Genomic DNA, 15,467 nt, shown 5'->3' with positions numbered 1-15,467 from the left:
TCTGCTGTTGGCCCAGTTGCGACGTCTGGGAGCGTACTTGGGCGACCAGCTGCGCTGTCTCTGCCGAGTCCATGTCTGGCCAGTGCGTAATGTCAGGCGCAGAGCAGGGAGAGGACTCGAATGCAGAGATTCCAAAGTTCAAAAAAGTGTTTATTGTCTCCACTGATGGTCGAACAAAAAACGCCTCACTAGGAGGGAAAAAAGGGGAAACTAAGGCGCCTCGAACCGAGGGAGAAAAAGGAGAAATCAAAGCGCCTCGAACCGAGGGAAATACAAAAACAAGATAGCGATGTAACCAAGTTAACATCTGTGATCAAAGACGTTCAAACAAGGCTTCTACGTGGACTCGAGGGTTTCGTGATCGCTAGTGTTCTCAACAAGGCAAGACGCACTGGCACTGGATACGGGAAAAGACGCGGGTTATATGGACACAGGAGGGGAACACAGGTGAAGACAGTTGGTCATTGGCGCAGGTGCACACACTTGGAATCAGGGGTTCACGTGACCGGACGCCCAGGGGAAGGACACACCGACTGGAACGAGAGCAAAATCACACAATAAAACAGGAAGTGATCCGGACGACACATGACAGCATGACACCTAACATTTTGAACTGGATGTTGTTTGTTTACGTATGATTCTAAAGCACTTTGTTTCTATGTGTATCAGAAAGAAAAATGTCCAAAGAGTAGTGAATTTGGGACTACAAGGCTTAATTTCAAAAAGTGGTTTTATGCTTACATTCAGTAGAATTGAAGAGACAGTGTAGGAATTTTCTAAATGTTCATTAATTGAAAAAAAAATAACAATATGCAAATAAAGAAGTATAATATCAATGCACATTTTTTATATCATCGTAGTTGTCTAATCATCACTAGTTATATGACATGGGTCGTGCCTCCCCGTACAGGAGGCACAGCCGTCTTCCTGCATTGGATATCCATCCATCCATTATCTGTACTGCTTGTCCCCACTGGGGTCGCGGGCGTACCACCCTGAACTGGTTGTCAGCCAATCGCAGGGCACACAGAGACAAACAACCATTCATACTTGCACTCACACCTATGGGCAATTTGGAGTGCTCAAGCAGCCCATCAGGCACGATTTTGGGATGTGGGAGGAAACCGGAGTTCCCGGGGAAAACCCACACAGGCAGGGAGAACATGCAAAGTCCACACAGGGAGGGCCAGAGATGGAATCGAACCCGTAACCTCTGAACTGTGAAGCGGACTTGCTAACCAGTGCCGCGCCGTGCTGCCTGCATCAGACATCCAAAGAAGACATTTAGGGAATCACACATTTGCTGGATCAGTGACTACAGCATGTGTAATAAATGCAATGCGCTTACTTCGTTACGTGAGAAAAACTGTGTCATTGGCATGACATTTTGCATGCACCTGTGCTGAATAAATTGGTGGTAGTTTTGCGAAGTGTGGATTCTCTGAAGCATCATAATGCGATTGCAATTGTTGTGTTTTGTTCAAGAGGTCCGTCGTTTAGCGAGGAAAACAAAGATGTGGAGTAATAATTGGTTCTTTATTTGCAAGATCTTGGGTTGTTTTACGGCAGTCAGTACACAATGCACTTCAGCAGATAAAACAACAACGTCCTAGTTCCGGTCAGAAGGCTTTATAGTGTCCACAAGCAGGAATCAAGAAGAGAAGGGAGGGGAAAAGAAGAAACATATCCTCATAAAGCAGACATTTGTTCTGTTATCTCCTGAATGTCCTGTTATGTACTGAATGTTTTGTATCAATGTGTCATGAAGTTACTGAGCTGTACCTTATGTGTATTACCAGCTCTCTGCTGTGTCTGTCCTCTGATGGAGCAACTGTTTGTATAAATTAATTAGAGTATTTACACATTGACTGATATGATAAAGTATATAGGTTTGTCTAAACCACATATGTCAGAGTCAAGGCCCGCGGGCCACATCCGGCCCGCGAGAAGGTTTTTTACGGCCCCTGGGATGATCTTGATTTATTATTAGAACCGGCCCGCAGACCGCAGCAAGCCGGCAGCCCGCAGATCTTTTACACGCACCAATACTACATTTCCCACAATGCAACGGTGACGCACCGAGCAGTACGCTGCTTCATTTCAGTGTTTATTATTAGCAGTCAGCATAACTGTAAAATTAACTTTCAAAAATGGCAAAAAGGAAGGTGGACACTGAGAACTGGGGGTTTCAAACAAGTGGGAGTCGGAGTATATCTTCACGGAGGTAGCTGGAAAACCTGTGTCTTCTGTGTGGAGAAAGTGTGGCGGTACTGAAAGAGTATAATCTGAGACGACATTATGAAACGAAAGACGCGGATTATTTTTTTCTTTGAAGTAAATTTAGCCCACTTTTGCTAAAATAGAAAGTTTAAAAGTTAAAGTTTTTGTTTTCACTGCATGTTACTTCTCTTTGAGGAAAGTGTTTTTGATTAATAGATTTTTGCACTTTATTTTATTGTATTTCAATCCAATTATATTTTAAAAATATTTCAGTTGAGTGGATGAAAGAAAATTGCTATTATTTTTTTCTTTGAAGTAAATTTAGACCACTTTTGCTAAAATATAAAATATAGGTTACTGATGGTGCCTTAAACAATACAGGTTTCTTTCATTTAATGTTCATGTTGTTAGGCTACGGATTTTAGTTATTGATCTGACTCCAAATTGCGATCAACACTTAACACATGAGTTGCTATGTCCCAATCCACACACTGGCGCACCTAACAATTTTGCAAGTTTGTTCTGTCAAAGAGAAGACCAGTAGATCAATCAGACCAAATTTACCAATTGTTTATTCCTGACAAAGCGCACTAATACTGGCCTGGGTCCCGGGTCCCTCACACTAAAACTCGTGCGTTTTTGTGACCACCAAAAGACGATACATTCTTCCGGGTTGCCCAGTTTTGAAGAAACACAATATGAATATTAAAGCATGCAAAACATTGTGTGATGATTGGTTGATGGCCATCTCCTCCCCGTCTAGGTGTTATTACTGAGGTCAGGCGGTTGGGTTTTCCCCGCGAAGCCCGACCACCTGGACGTGATGTTGTTCTCGTTTCTCACCGACCTTGAGGTGTTCTCGTCCGGTACTCCCTGTCTGGGCCTATTCCACAACACTTCGAAGAAAACAAGTTCATGCAGTTTACCTGCACATTCTTCGCCACCCACCAATCCACACGAGCACTCCGATACTAGATATAATATTAATATGATTATAAGTTTAACACAACCTTAAAAAATGTTTGCAAACTGCCGAAAGCACATTTCCCTTTAATGTTATGGGGATTTTTATATAAAGGAAATTTGTCTTTTGTGTCTGTTGAAAATTAAAGATTACTGACAGAGCCATAAGAAAATATTGCTTTATTTATCTGATCATATTGGAATATATTTGTTAGGTTTTCAGTAGGTTCAATTAGGTTCACTAGACTATATGCGTCATTTAAAAAAATTTCAATGAACATTCGATCAGTCCGGCCCTTGGCTTGTAGCAAATTTTTTTATTTGGCCCTCCGTCCATTTGACTTTGACACCCCTGGTCTAAACTAATAAGAGTATGTACACATTACTGTTGCTCCCTCTTCACAATAAAATGCACACACTTCAAACTTTGGTCCTTGCATTTTATTAGTTCACCACTAGATGTAAAGCTGTATCTGCAATGTGGGGCCAGTGGGGGCCATCATTTTATAGGCTACAAGTTAACTAAGTTTTATTCATGTTTTTAATTCAATTCAATTCAATTTTAATTAATTAGAGTATTTACACATTGATTGATATGATAAAGTATATAGGTTTGTCTAAACTAATAAGAGTATGTACACATTACTGTTGCTCCCTCTTCACAATAAAATGCACACACTTCAAACTTTGGTCCTTGCATTTTATTAGTTCACCACTAGATGTAAAGCTGTATCTGCAATGTGGGGCCAGTGGGGGCCATCATTTTATAGGCTACAAGTTAACTAAGTTTTATTCATGTTTTTAATTCAATTCATTTTCAATTTCACCATATTAGGACCCACAACACCCCTTTTGCATCGCAGTTCTCTTCCCCGTGTCGAAAGTTGGGAGATGCCTTTACACCAGGGGTCACCAACCTTTCTTAAACTGAGAGCTACTTCCTGGGTACTGATTAAGGCAAGGGGCTACCAGTTTGACATACACTTCTGAAATAACAGAATTTGCAGTGTGATTTTAACAAGAATAGCAAAAATACAGTCAAACCTTGGTTTTTGCCACAATCCGTTTCAGAAGGCGGTTCGAGAAGCGAATCGGTCGAATTCCGAATCTATTTTTCCCATTACAAATAATAGAATTTTTTAAAATCCATTTCAAGACAAAAAAAACCCCCGCCTTTTTTAAGCATTTTTTCATTTGCGCATATTTGTCCGATCGCGCAACTGCAGCGCACCGCCGAACGCGCAACCGTAGCGCGTCGCCCACCGCGCAACTGCACCGCGATGGTCGCATTATTGTGACAGAGCCGTCGCTAGAATTTAGAAAATATTTTTAAAGTCCTGATGTACTTTCCAAAATTTAAGTGGACCTCAGTGCGCAGGGAGCTTAATTTGGTCCGATCGCGCAACCGTAGCGCGCCGGGCGCTCACTGTTGCATTGCTTTAAGAGCGTCTTTGTGTTTTAAGATGGCTTTACTGCTCCCACTTGCTTTCTTTAGAGGCATGATTAGGGGTTAATACAATTCTCAAAGTAATGAAAATACAATAACAACGGAGTCAGTCGGCATCCGGGCAGCGCGGTTGCGTTTTCTCAGGTCCTCCCGGCTCCTTTCGCGAGGTTCGACCTCCGAATTCTGTTGGACAACCGAAGCAAAAAATTCTCGAATTTTTTGTTCGAATTCCGATTTGTTCATGAACCAGGACGTTCGAAAACCGAGGTTTGACTGTAAAATAAATAGATACAGCTCACTGACAAGTGCCGCTATTTGAGCTAATTTTGGAACAGTCCTGCGGGCGACTCATGCGGTCATCACGGGCGACCTGGTGCCCGCGGGCACCGTGTTGGTGACCCCTGCTTTACACGTTCAAAGCCCCACCCACCCCCAGCACTCATTGAAATTGGTAAAGTCCAATTTTGCCTGTGCGCCTGGAGATCTCTATTCCTCTAAACCAGGGGTCGGCAACCCAAAATGTTCAAAGAGCCATGTTGAGCTGGAGCTGAATTGATGTCCTTGATTTCTGATCGGTGATATTGTTTGCCATTCAAATGACAATTTCCTTGACTGTTTTTGCAGAGAAACGCATGTCTTTAATTTTCTGAATGATCTCGGTTTTGTTTTTGAAGTCCGAAAATAGGCACTCTGATATTTTAACGAATGAATCCTTCATGTACTCGCCATCGGTGAATGGTTTTCCGCGCTTTATTATCTCCCGGGCTGCAACAAAACTTGCCGCAGGAGTTGAGTTTGGAGATGCAATCCACTTCTGAAACAGTTTTTTCGTTCCTCAAATTGCACCTTTCCTCTCAGTTCCAACTGGGTGATCGGCAGCAAATTTAGCATGCTTTAGCTGAAAATATCGCTCCAAATTGCTCTTCTTGTTATATTTGACAACTTGTCATTGCAAATCAAACATTCAGGCAATCCTTCAGCATTGGCAATGTAAGCAAATAGTTGAGTCCATTCTTTCTTAACGCCTCTGTTCTCATCAGCAATCTTTCTCTTTTTGCCTTTTGAATCCATGGCCCGTCACTCACGCACCTGATTGTTTACAATTCGCCTGTGCTGTGTTGCTTGCCATGACGCAATTTTGCGCCATTCTGAAATTCGGTATTTTTAATATATTAACAACTACATACATTTTCTACAGCATAAGAATGTTTGTGTCATGATTATCATTTAAAAAACATATTTTAAAAAACAAAACAAAAACAACATCTTTTTCCATTTTCACGCATTTTTGCAAGAACTCAAGGGAGCCGCTAGGGGCGTGCTAAAGAGCCGCATGCGGCTCTGGAGCCGCGGGTTGCCCACCCCTGCTCTAAACGCATCTGTAATAATTGCAATTGGAGCGGCCCTCCGGGGAAAGTCCCGACTCCGCCGATTTGCCAGCACGCCATTGGCCACACATGGCCACCCTGTGGTTCCGCCTGTAGTTCAAACTGGACATTTTGATTCTTGAGAGCGGAATAAATAAAACACACAAGTGGCCATATTGTTGCTGATCATGGCTCTTTGATTGACAACATTTGACAGTTTTCTCCAAACAAGACAATTATTATTATTATTATTATTAGTGAACATTTTGTCAGCAGTTGGTCTTTTGTGTCCGAAGAATTCCTTCCAAATAAAGGCACTACAATACAGTACACTACATGTCGACATCCCCATCTAGAGGCGGAAAATGTCACACTCTTTCTAGTCATTGTGGCCCAACACATTTTTTTTAATATCTGCATGATTCTGACAATAATTTAATTTAAAAATGTAAAACATCAGTGGATTCAAAGTTGCTTTCATAAAAGCAAATCGATGCATATGTTCAAAGTTTTTATGCAGTTTATGTTGAAAATGTGATGACCCACAATGCTGCTTTAGACATTTCTACACTACACATTTAGTTACGACGAATAACTAAAATAATCAAAGCAAACAAAAAATACAGCCACGTTGTTTTCTTTTGAAGTTAGAACGTGTTAGTCCCATATCGAAATGGACATGTGTGTCAAACTACAAATACGCAATCCATTTCTGTAACACATTGGAGTTTTGTAATTGAGAATGGATGACAAGCAAAAAAATAAGTAAAATATCTCTGGCCACAAATATCAGTTTTCCAAAGACACCAGGCAAGAATAAACATTTAAAAACACACTCGATGTCCATTCTTCATTATGCTTATACAAGCACAGTATATTTGATGAAGCTGCCCTGACAGTCACTAAGTGAGACCATCTAATGAAATGTAGTTACTGTAATTATAATAAGGCACTAAGGTTATTAATAAACATGTGCAAATGCAAAAATGTCTTCATCATGAGCAAATTACAAACATGCATTGCCACCCGGACCTGTTTCACAAATTAAACATTAATTGCTGAAAATTTATCAATAAAAAAAAAAGCCTATTTCTGCCATAGGATTCTTTACACAGATACACTCTAGATATGAAAAAAATGACATTCCCATCTGTAAAAGGGAAATATTGGCTGCAAATATACGGTAGTAGGCCTCTAACTACTGAATATTTTTAGAATTGATTACTCCATTGATTAATCTGACACTTATAGTTGCGTTAGTGTATTAAACACAGATTACTCTTTATTAATCAATTATGTCTTCTTATTTAGTATTATTTAGTGATTAAAAACAACTAAACAACAGTGAAGCGATCTCACACAATACGGACTGATGGCCATTGTTTTCCCAAGTGAAAGCATACGTATGTTTGCAAACGTCTTATCCTAATTAAACACAAAAGATTAATCACCCTGCTTTTATGACGAACGAGAGAATTCAAATATTATTTCTGGGAGCCTGAAGTCAGAAGATTTGGACAATCTTCAGTTAAAAATTTTTTCTAAACGATTACAGTAATCCCTCGTTTTTCGCTGAGGTTACGTTCCGAAAAGAACCCGTCATAAGTGAAATCTGTGAAGTAGAAACCTTTATTTTTTTACCATTATTATACAGGTATAACATTGAAACCAAAGGACAAAACTTGTTTTCAGGCCCAAGCATTTGTTTAACAAAGTAAACACTTTCTTCCAGATAACTACTGTAAAATAATCATTTTGATCATCAATAAAAAGTACGTACTATATAGTTTGCCTCTGCGGCTTGACTCCGCTCTGTAGTGTTTTTTTCATCTGAAGCCATAACACAATGAATGCACCGTAAAAAAAAAAATCCGTGATGCAGCGAGGCCGTGAAAGGTGAATTGTGTTATAGCGAGGGATGACTCTCCTCGATTATTAAAATAGGAGGCGATTAATTTGATCAATTAATTTTGACACATCTATACGGTAGTAACACATACATAGTTTGTGGGGAATTTGCGCTACCTAGTGGCTACTTGCCCAGTTGTGTGATAAAACGTTAAAAACTGTGTTCATGCTAAGGGGCTTTTAACATCTTTTCAATTACGTTCAAGAAGCTATCATGCACATTGCACATGAGCTGCTCTTCTCCTGCTTGAGTGGAAATTATGAGGGCAACACAATTCTTACACAGGACCAGGCGCCGGGATTGAGTTTCAAATCTTTCTTGGGCCAGCTTAAACATCCTCCGACATGTTGTGGATTGTCTCAATAATCTTCATCTTCATTCGCTTCACTTTGTCCGGCGGTGCCTCAATAAGACACTCCTCCACATACTTCAGGAAACCAGCATGTGGTGAATTTATCTGACTTTGGTAGAATTTCTTCATGAAGTCCAGCACCTCAATGGCGGCAGGTGGCTGCTGTTGGTTCACACGTTTGTGCCCCAAGACGCTGCAGTCGGGCTGAGATGAGGATAATGAGGATGAGGACGAGGACATTGAGTGTTGGGGGTCCAGTGGAGGAGGTGAAGGTGGAGATTTAAGTGTCTTTATTTTGCTAGCTGTATGATTGGTAGTTTCAAGTGAGTCGTGGCACTGTTGGGATGAGGAAGTGAGAGGGGCTTGGTTGTCTGGAGGATGGAGGCTGATGTCCACTGGTTGTTCAAAGGGAACGTCTTCAGGCTGTTGCTGCTCCTCGTCACAAGAGTCACAGAGGAACATGAGTTCTCTGTAGTGTTTCCACTTGGGTACATAAAAGTCTTCAGAACCACAGATTTTGTTAGAGTTCACTGCCTTATGTTCACGTTGGAAGATGGTTCGCAGGTTTCTAAACTTTGTCTTGATGTCTTCCACTAGGGAAAGAAATAACAAATCACATTAGACAAGCCCAAAGCTGCCCATTGAAAATAACATAAGGTCGCGCTGCTCGATAATGAAAAAGACATTAATAAAATGATTTTGGTAATGATTAGAATCTCAGTTATTCAAATGATCGTTTATTATTTTGGGTACAAACAACATGTTTAAAACAAAAAAAATCTTCAAACACAAGTTCTTTAGTACCAAACTAAATTTACCAAATTAGTGATTTTTAAAAATCTTTAAAAGAGAAGAAAATCACAGCAATGACCACATGACAGGAAACGTAACATCAGTGGCATAGTGATAACAGTGGTTCATGTTTCTTCATGTGATGTTACCTGTAAAGGGGAGCTGTTCATTGGAGGAGAGTAAGACGCTTAATGTCTCCAACAGACTCTGTCTCATTAACTTGTTCTTGTACCTCACTGACTTATAGTTCCACAAACAGTCATGCTCTGGAAATGAGGGCAAAACAAACAACAGCTTCAGAATTGATTTGGATTTTTTTGTTTTTCAAACAAATGTCCATTTATAATTTTTAAAATCATAACACATACTCTTCTCATACATTAATGTCAGCTGGTAAACCTACACTATTAATAAATTAACCCAAATAACATTAATTTGTCTCAATGTTAGGGATACTTGCACACACTATGATGTTGAGAAAATAAATATATCTGCCATTCTGTTTTGATTGACACACTCAAGAAACGTTATTTAAACAATACTTACACTAAATGCACTTTATATTTGTTGTTCTGCATCACTGTGAAATTGGTTTGGTCTATTTAAATTGCTAGATTAGTAATATATTATATTATATAAATGTATAATATTCAAAACACCACTCAGCCCTGTACAAACCACCATAAACTACAATTTCAAACACAATGTGTGAGTTTGAACACTCGATTTCTTACTTTTGCCTCAGTCGCAACTCATTTACGAAATTGTAAATTATTCACAGATTACGACTGATCATAATCAAAAATATGCGTTTTGTGTTTTTAATGTGTGTATAACGTCAAGAAAAAAAAAAACAATTGCCCCAAAATAAAACTGCATGATGATTTACTACAAAAGTAAAAGTTCAAGACGCAAACATCAATGTATGCCATAAATGAATGTGATTTACATACCGGAGTAAAATGAGATGAGCTGATGAACTTTACTTTCATTCCACTGGCAGCGGGAATTAGAACCCGGCCCACATTCTAGTTTAACTGGACTGAATTGCGAAACCCTTCTGGGGAGATGTTTTGTACTAGGTTTGCTATCCAATGGTGAACTGGATCGTGAATTAGGGCATGTGGAAACAGGTTTTTGGTTCTGTGGTTCAAGGTAATCTGGAGCAGCAGCAACCATTTGGAGGTTGGCAGTGGTATTGGTGTAGGCATTCGTCTGTTTAATGGCAAAGGAAGTGAAAGTGTTGCTGTCATTGTTAGTTTGGGTGGCGCATGAGGAGTTGCCCGTGGTGGACAATGCTAACTGGTTTCCACACTCCAGCACTTTTGCTTCCTGTGGTGTCACTTCCTGCAAATTGTCTTGGCTCTCTTCATCTTTGTACCACTCGCAGAGGAAGAGCAGCCGCTGGTAATGCTTCCATTTGGAGTGGTAATGCTTATCAGATGTCTCGCTCACTTGGACCACTTTGTATTCACGGTTAAAAACTGTCCGAAGATTCTTGAACTTGCATTTTATATCTTCAACTGCAAGGCAGAAGTAAAACAAGTTGTAAAAATTCTTTACAATTCAAATTGTTGTTTACACTTGAAAATACCAGAAAGCTTTGCCACTAAAGTCTGCTTCCTACTTTTGAAAGACCAAAACTTTTTAGAATGGTCTCCTAAGACAGAGGTGTCAAACTTGTTTTTTTCACGGGCCGCATTGTAGTCATAGCTTCTTTTGGAGGGCCATTATGACTGTCAACCCAAATAAATGTATGAGCACCTCATATAATATACAGTAAAAGCTAAAAAACAAACTGACAAATAACTCGTTTTCAAATCAGACAAGTAAAAACTGGTCAAATATTTAAAAAAAATGATATTATTAAAAGTGAAGACAATTTGCAATTCTAGTAATTACACACGAATTTGATACACAATTTGTCTTCGCGGGCCACATAAAATGATGTGGCGGGCCGTATCTGGCCGCCGGGCCTTGAGTTTGACACCAGTGTCCTAAGATATTTCATGATACACCTGTAGTAGGAATGCTCAATTATGAAAACACCATTAATCACGATTATTTGCGTAATATTTGAAATCAGGATCATGCAAATAATGATATACAAAATCTGTAAAAAGGTAAAAAATAAAATAAAAATAAAAAATAAAGAATTAAGTCAAGTGAAATGCTGTAATTATAAAAGTTATTTTTGGACTAACCAAAATTGATAAAATGCCAATGTCAAGAGACTCACTTGAGAAAGACGAAGTCTGGTCGGACAACCGTCTCCTGAGAATCTTCAGAAGTTTCAATCGGAGCAGCCGATTGTTGTGGTTTTTAGACTTCTTGTTCCACAGGCAGCTGTGCGCTGCATAAATACACAGATGTAGTAGTCCATGCAACTAGGAAACATGCGGCCAGTGTAAAATTGCATGCCTTGTTGTGTTTGTTACATCCCCAAGTGAGTAGGCTATTAGCTAGGTGGGGATACCGCTCAATTTTAAACACCTACACCATATTAGAAGTAGATTGTGGCGTCATTTAAAAGCTCTTTCAAGGTCCTACAACAAAACGGTTACAAGGCTTAAACATTGTAATGGGCACTTTAAATATTTTTTGATAAATGAAAATGTATTTCCAATTGTAACTCACCAATAACATTGCAGGATTAATCAATTTTTAAGGCTTGAATAACAGTATAAAGACACAAAATTTGAAATAATCATAATGATTGAGATTTGAAAAATATACAGAGGCAGTGCCAGTGTAGGTACCACATCTACTCGGGTGTTCAGATCCGTTCAAAGTGCTAACACATTTTTGCAAAAAAAAAATAAAAATAAAATTAACAATTCTAAACACAATCCTATAAAACTTTATTTATGGTGTACGGTCTGGGATTGTTTATCTATTGGACCAAGTTAGTTTATTATTTGTTTAAAAAAAGGACATTGTTATTGTGACATTTTTAATCAGGCAATATTCTATCATCCACTCAAAATGTCTAACAAACATGCACACAGCTGTGGTTGCAAATTTTATACTTTCAAAAGCATTAATAAATCAAATAATCACTGACTGTGGTTTTTCCAAGTTTTCTTCGTAAAAATTGTCCGTGTATGTATCCCAGTTCCGCAAACCAGACCAACCACAATCTTAAACGTCGCCGTACTGTCCTTCCAGCCAATCATATACCGTGATGTCATCAAAAATGTTCCGAAGTGTTAGGACCCCGAACTGATCTGAACACCTGAGTAGATCACCGGTTCTGGCAGGGCCACCACAACATGGCCACAAATTAAAAGGCTCCATGTCGCACCAAAACACGTGCCATCTCTGATTAGCTGATAGTAAGTTAGTCTATATCGCTTAAGAGTTTTAAAACAAAAATGTTTCGTATACTTGTCTTATTTTTCTTCCATTTCCAACTATGTCTCTTCTGCATTCATCTCTCAGGATTACTTTGCTTTGACAAACTAAAAAAAATAATGAATCTGCTTTTTTAGCCTTTTCATTGGCTTTGATAATTTCCTATCAGTTATGTGTTAACTCAAAAGGAAATTGTTGAAATGCGATATTTGATTTTGCCTACCTGCATAGAAATCAATGAGCTCACGTTCTTTCTCTTCTGTCCATAATGATTTAGCTACCATGTTTGAGAGGATGTAAGATGACGATGAGGTGGTTGTGGTGGAGGTTTCAGGAGGAAGGATGGAGATGATAAGTCCAGGGTTGGTGAGAACATGTGGGCTTTCCTGTGAAACAATTAAAGACGACTGCAGTGGGGCATCATTGCAGGCCTCCAGGCCTGCAGCCTGTAGGAACATCAGCTGCTGATAGTGCTTCCACTGCGGTACAAACACATCCGGACTGTACAGCTCGCTCGCCTTCACCGCTTTGTACTGCCGTTGAAAGGTGGTGCGAAGGTTTTTGAACTTGCTCTTGATGTCTTCCACTGGAGATGGAAAACAGATCAGAATGAGATAGTGGGTCGCAGGGGCCAATCTACGCATTATACGACACGCATTGTAATCAGCAGTATGACTCCATACCTGTAAACGGAGCTGGTGGGGGTTGAGCAGACAGAAGAATTCTTAAATGTTCCAGCATTTTCCATCTCAGCTGTCGATTTTTGTAGCTTTCTAATTTATGGTTCCACAGGCAACTGTTCTCTACAAAAATTAACAAATAGGTCTCACTAGTCTTTATAATCATCACTAATGGAAAATAGTGATTTTTCTTATCTCAAGAACATTAAAGGAGATATCAAGAAGAAGAAGACTTTAAAGAAGCTATAATATGCATTTGTTAACAATTTAAAGCAGTTTGCTGATGTTTTAATAATCTGGTCAATAGGTCTAAGGATGAATGAGTGAATCAGAGCAGCAGCTTTCCCCCAGTGTAAGACCCTATAAAGGCCGCTTGAATTCTCTTGAACCACCACACCGAAATACACTCGTCTGTAAATGTGCAGATTTGCGTACGTGGAGCACGGGACACATGTATCAAATATGGAATGTTGTTATGCAAGGCACTTTGAATAAAACTCCAGCGCTTACCTTCTTACAATTACAGTGGGCAGCTGAACCATCGCCCAGGCTCACTGTGCGGGCGTTATTTATTTCCATCCATTTTCTATACCGTCGCGGGCAAGCTAGAGCCTATCCAAGCAGTCATCGGGCATTAGGCGGGGTACACCCTAGACTGGTTGCCAGCCAATCACAGGGCACACAGAGACGAACAACCATTCACACTCGCACGCACACCTAGGGGCAATTTGGAACGCTCAATCGGCCTACCAAGCATGTTTTTGGGATGTGGGAGGAAACCGGAGTGCCCGGAGAAAACCCACGCAGGCACGGGGAGAACATGCAAACAGGAAGGGCTGGAGGTGAAATCGAACCCGCACCCCCCTAACTGTGAGGCGGAAGTGCTGACCAGTGTCCCACCGAGCCGCTGCATTATTTATTTGTCATGTAAATTCGCCATTTTTTTAGGAATGACTAGATTTTCCTGGTTAACAACAACTGATGAGTGGTAAATTTTACTTTGCATGCTGTTACATGCATGTACATGTTGACAAATGTGTCTCTTTACTGGTCATAAATTCAAAGCACTTCAAAGTTTACAAACATCCATTCAAAAGCAGCTGAGGTAATTTTGGTACATATTTTCTCTTGCTCATTATGGAAATTCCACAGCATTGTGAAAACCATCCTAGTTCTTTATGGTGTGGCTTGGATAATTATTGCAGGGCATTTCAGAATATTTAGTTTAGTTCATTGAAATGTGTGTTTCATTCTCATACTTGAAGCAGGAGTTACATTAAAGCTATTTTTCAGTAATTTCTTAAATACTATCAGAGATTAAAATCACTTCACTTGATTTTCACAACGCTTGGTGTTGCCCTACCCAAAAGGAAAAAAAATAAATCACTTTCATGTGATTGAAGCCACCTCCTTAGTGCATATGTAGGGCTAAAAGAATTAAGTAACGTTTGCTTCCTTGTCTAATTCCAACAATTAAAAGCAAGCCTATAATATGGCATCCATTTCAACTCAACCACTTTATTTCAGAATTCAGAGTTTTGAAACCTGTAGTTTAAAGAATGTAACGTCTTGTGTCACCAGCGTGTTTTGGCTGCAATGTAAAGCCAACTATCTGCCTGCCTCGGGTTGCAGGTCGCAATTTCTGGGATAGTTGCTCATTTTATATGCAACACTGGATCGAAACGAGCAACGGTTGCCAAATAATGCAAAACGCAGTCAAGATCGCGAAAATCGCTATACACTCATCACTGTGACAAAGGGGTATTTGATGAATTAAAAAAATTTGAAGCAATGGTCATTTACAGCACTTACTGGAAAAGAATGAAATGAGTGTCCTTTCTTTCTCCTCTGTCCAATATCTCTCAGGCGTGAAGCTGATTGGAGAGTCGTCCATATTCGTTGTTGCTGTTTGGTCCCCTTCCTGTTTGACTCCACGATCATGTGATCACCAACGCAAGCTCTGATTGGACGCCAGTGACACGCGGTTAACAGTGTGCACGTTGCCCAGTAGAGGTCTCCGTTTATACTCTCTCTCTCTCTCTCTCTCTCTCTCTCTCTCTCTCTCTCTCTCTCTCTCTCTCTCTCTCTCTCTCTCTCTCTCTCTCTCTCTCTCTCTCTCTCTCTCTCTCTCTCTCTCTCTCTCTCTCTCTGTATATATATATATATATATATCTATATATATATATATATATATATATATATATATATATATATATATATATATATATATATATATATATATATAAATTAAAGAATATATATATTTTATTTTTCACTCACGTGATGGTATCTCCTCACAGGGGTCAAATTCTTTGGGAGTGCCCATGCACATGTAAACTGGTGAAGAAAAATCTTTTGAAGACCAAACTAAAGATTTAATGCA

General features: G+C 39.6%; 1 protein-coding gene and 1 long non-coding RNA gene across 2 annotated transcripts; one reads left to right on the top strand and one right to left on the bottom strand.

Annotated features, from left to right (window-relative positions):
- Positions 1-1,905: 1,905 nt before the first annotated feature.
- Positions 1,906-3,356, top strand: LOC125979241 (uncharacterized). Its single transcript, XR_007485265.2, has 2 exons — positions 1,906-2,224; positions 2,984-3,356. It is a non-coding gene; the product is annotated as an uncharacterized lncRNA (long non-coding RNA).
- A 4,247-nt stretch (positions 3,357-7,603) lies between these two features.
- LOC125979204 (uncharacterized) lies at positions 7,604-15,051 on the bottom strand. The gene is made up of 7 exons (XM_049737199.1): positions 14,897-15,051; positions 13,088-13,207; positions 12,628-12,990; positions 11,290-11,403; positions 10,004-10,573; positions 9,200-9,316; positions 7,604-8,851 (listed from the first exon to the last, which is right to left on the bottom strand). The coding sequence occupies exons 1-7, from the start codon at positions 14,976-14,978 to the stop codon at positions 8,235-8,237; spliced, it is 1,983 nt and encodes a 660-aa protein (XP_049593156.1). The 5' UTR covers positions 14,979-15,051; the 3' UTR covers positions 7,604-8,234.
- Between the last annotated feature and the right edge of the window lie 416 nt (positions 15,052-15,467).

This window comes from Syngnathus scovelli, chromosome 13 (assembly GCF_024217435.2).
Source record: "Syngnathus scovelli strain Florida chromosome 13, RoL_Ssco_1.2, whole genome shotgun sequence".
Taxonomy (NCBI): domain Eukaryota; kingdom Metazoa; phylum Chordata; class Actinopteri; order Syngnathiformes; family Syngnathidae; genus Syngnathus; species Syngnathus scovelli.
This window is presented reverse-complemented; position numbering and strand designations above follow the sequence as displayed.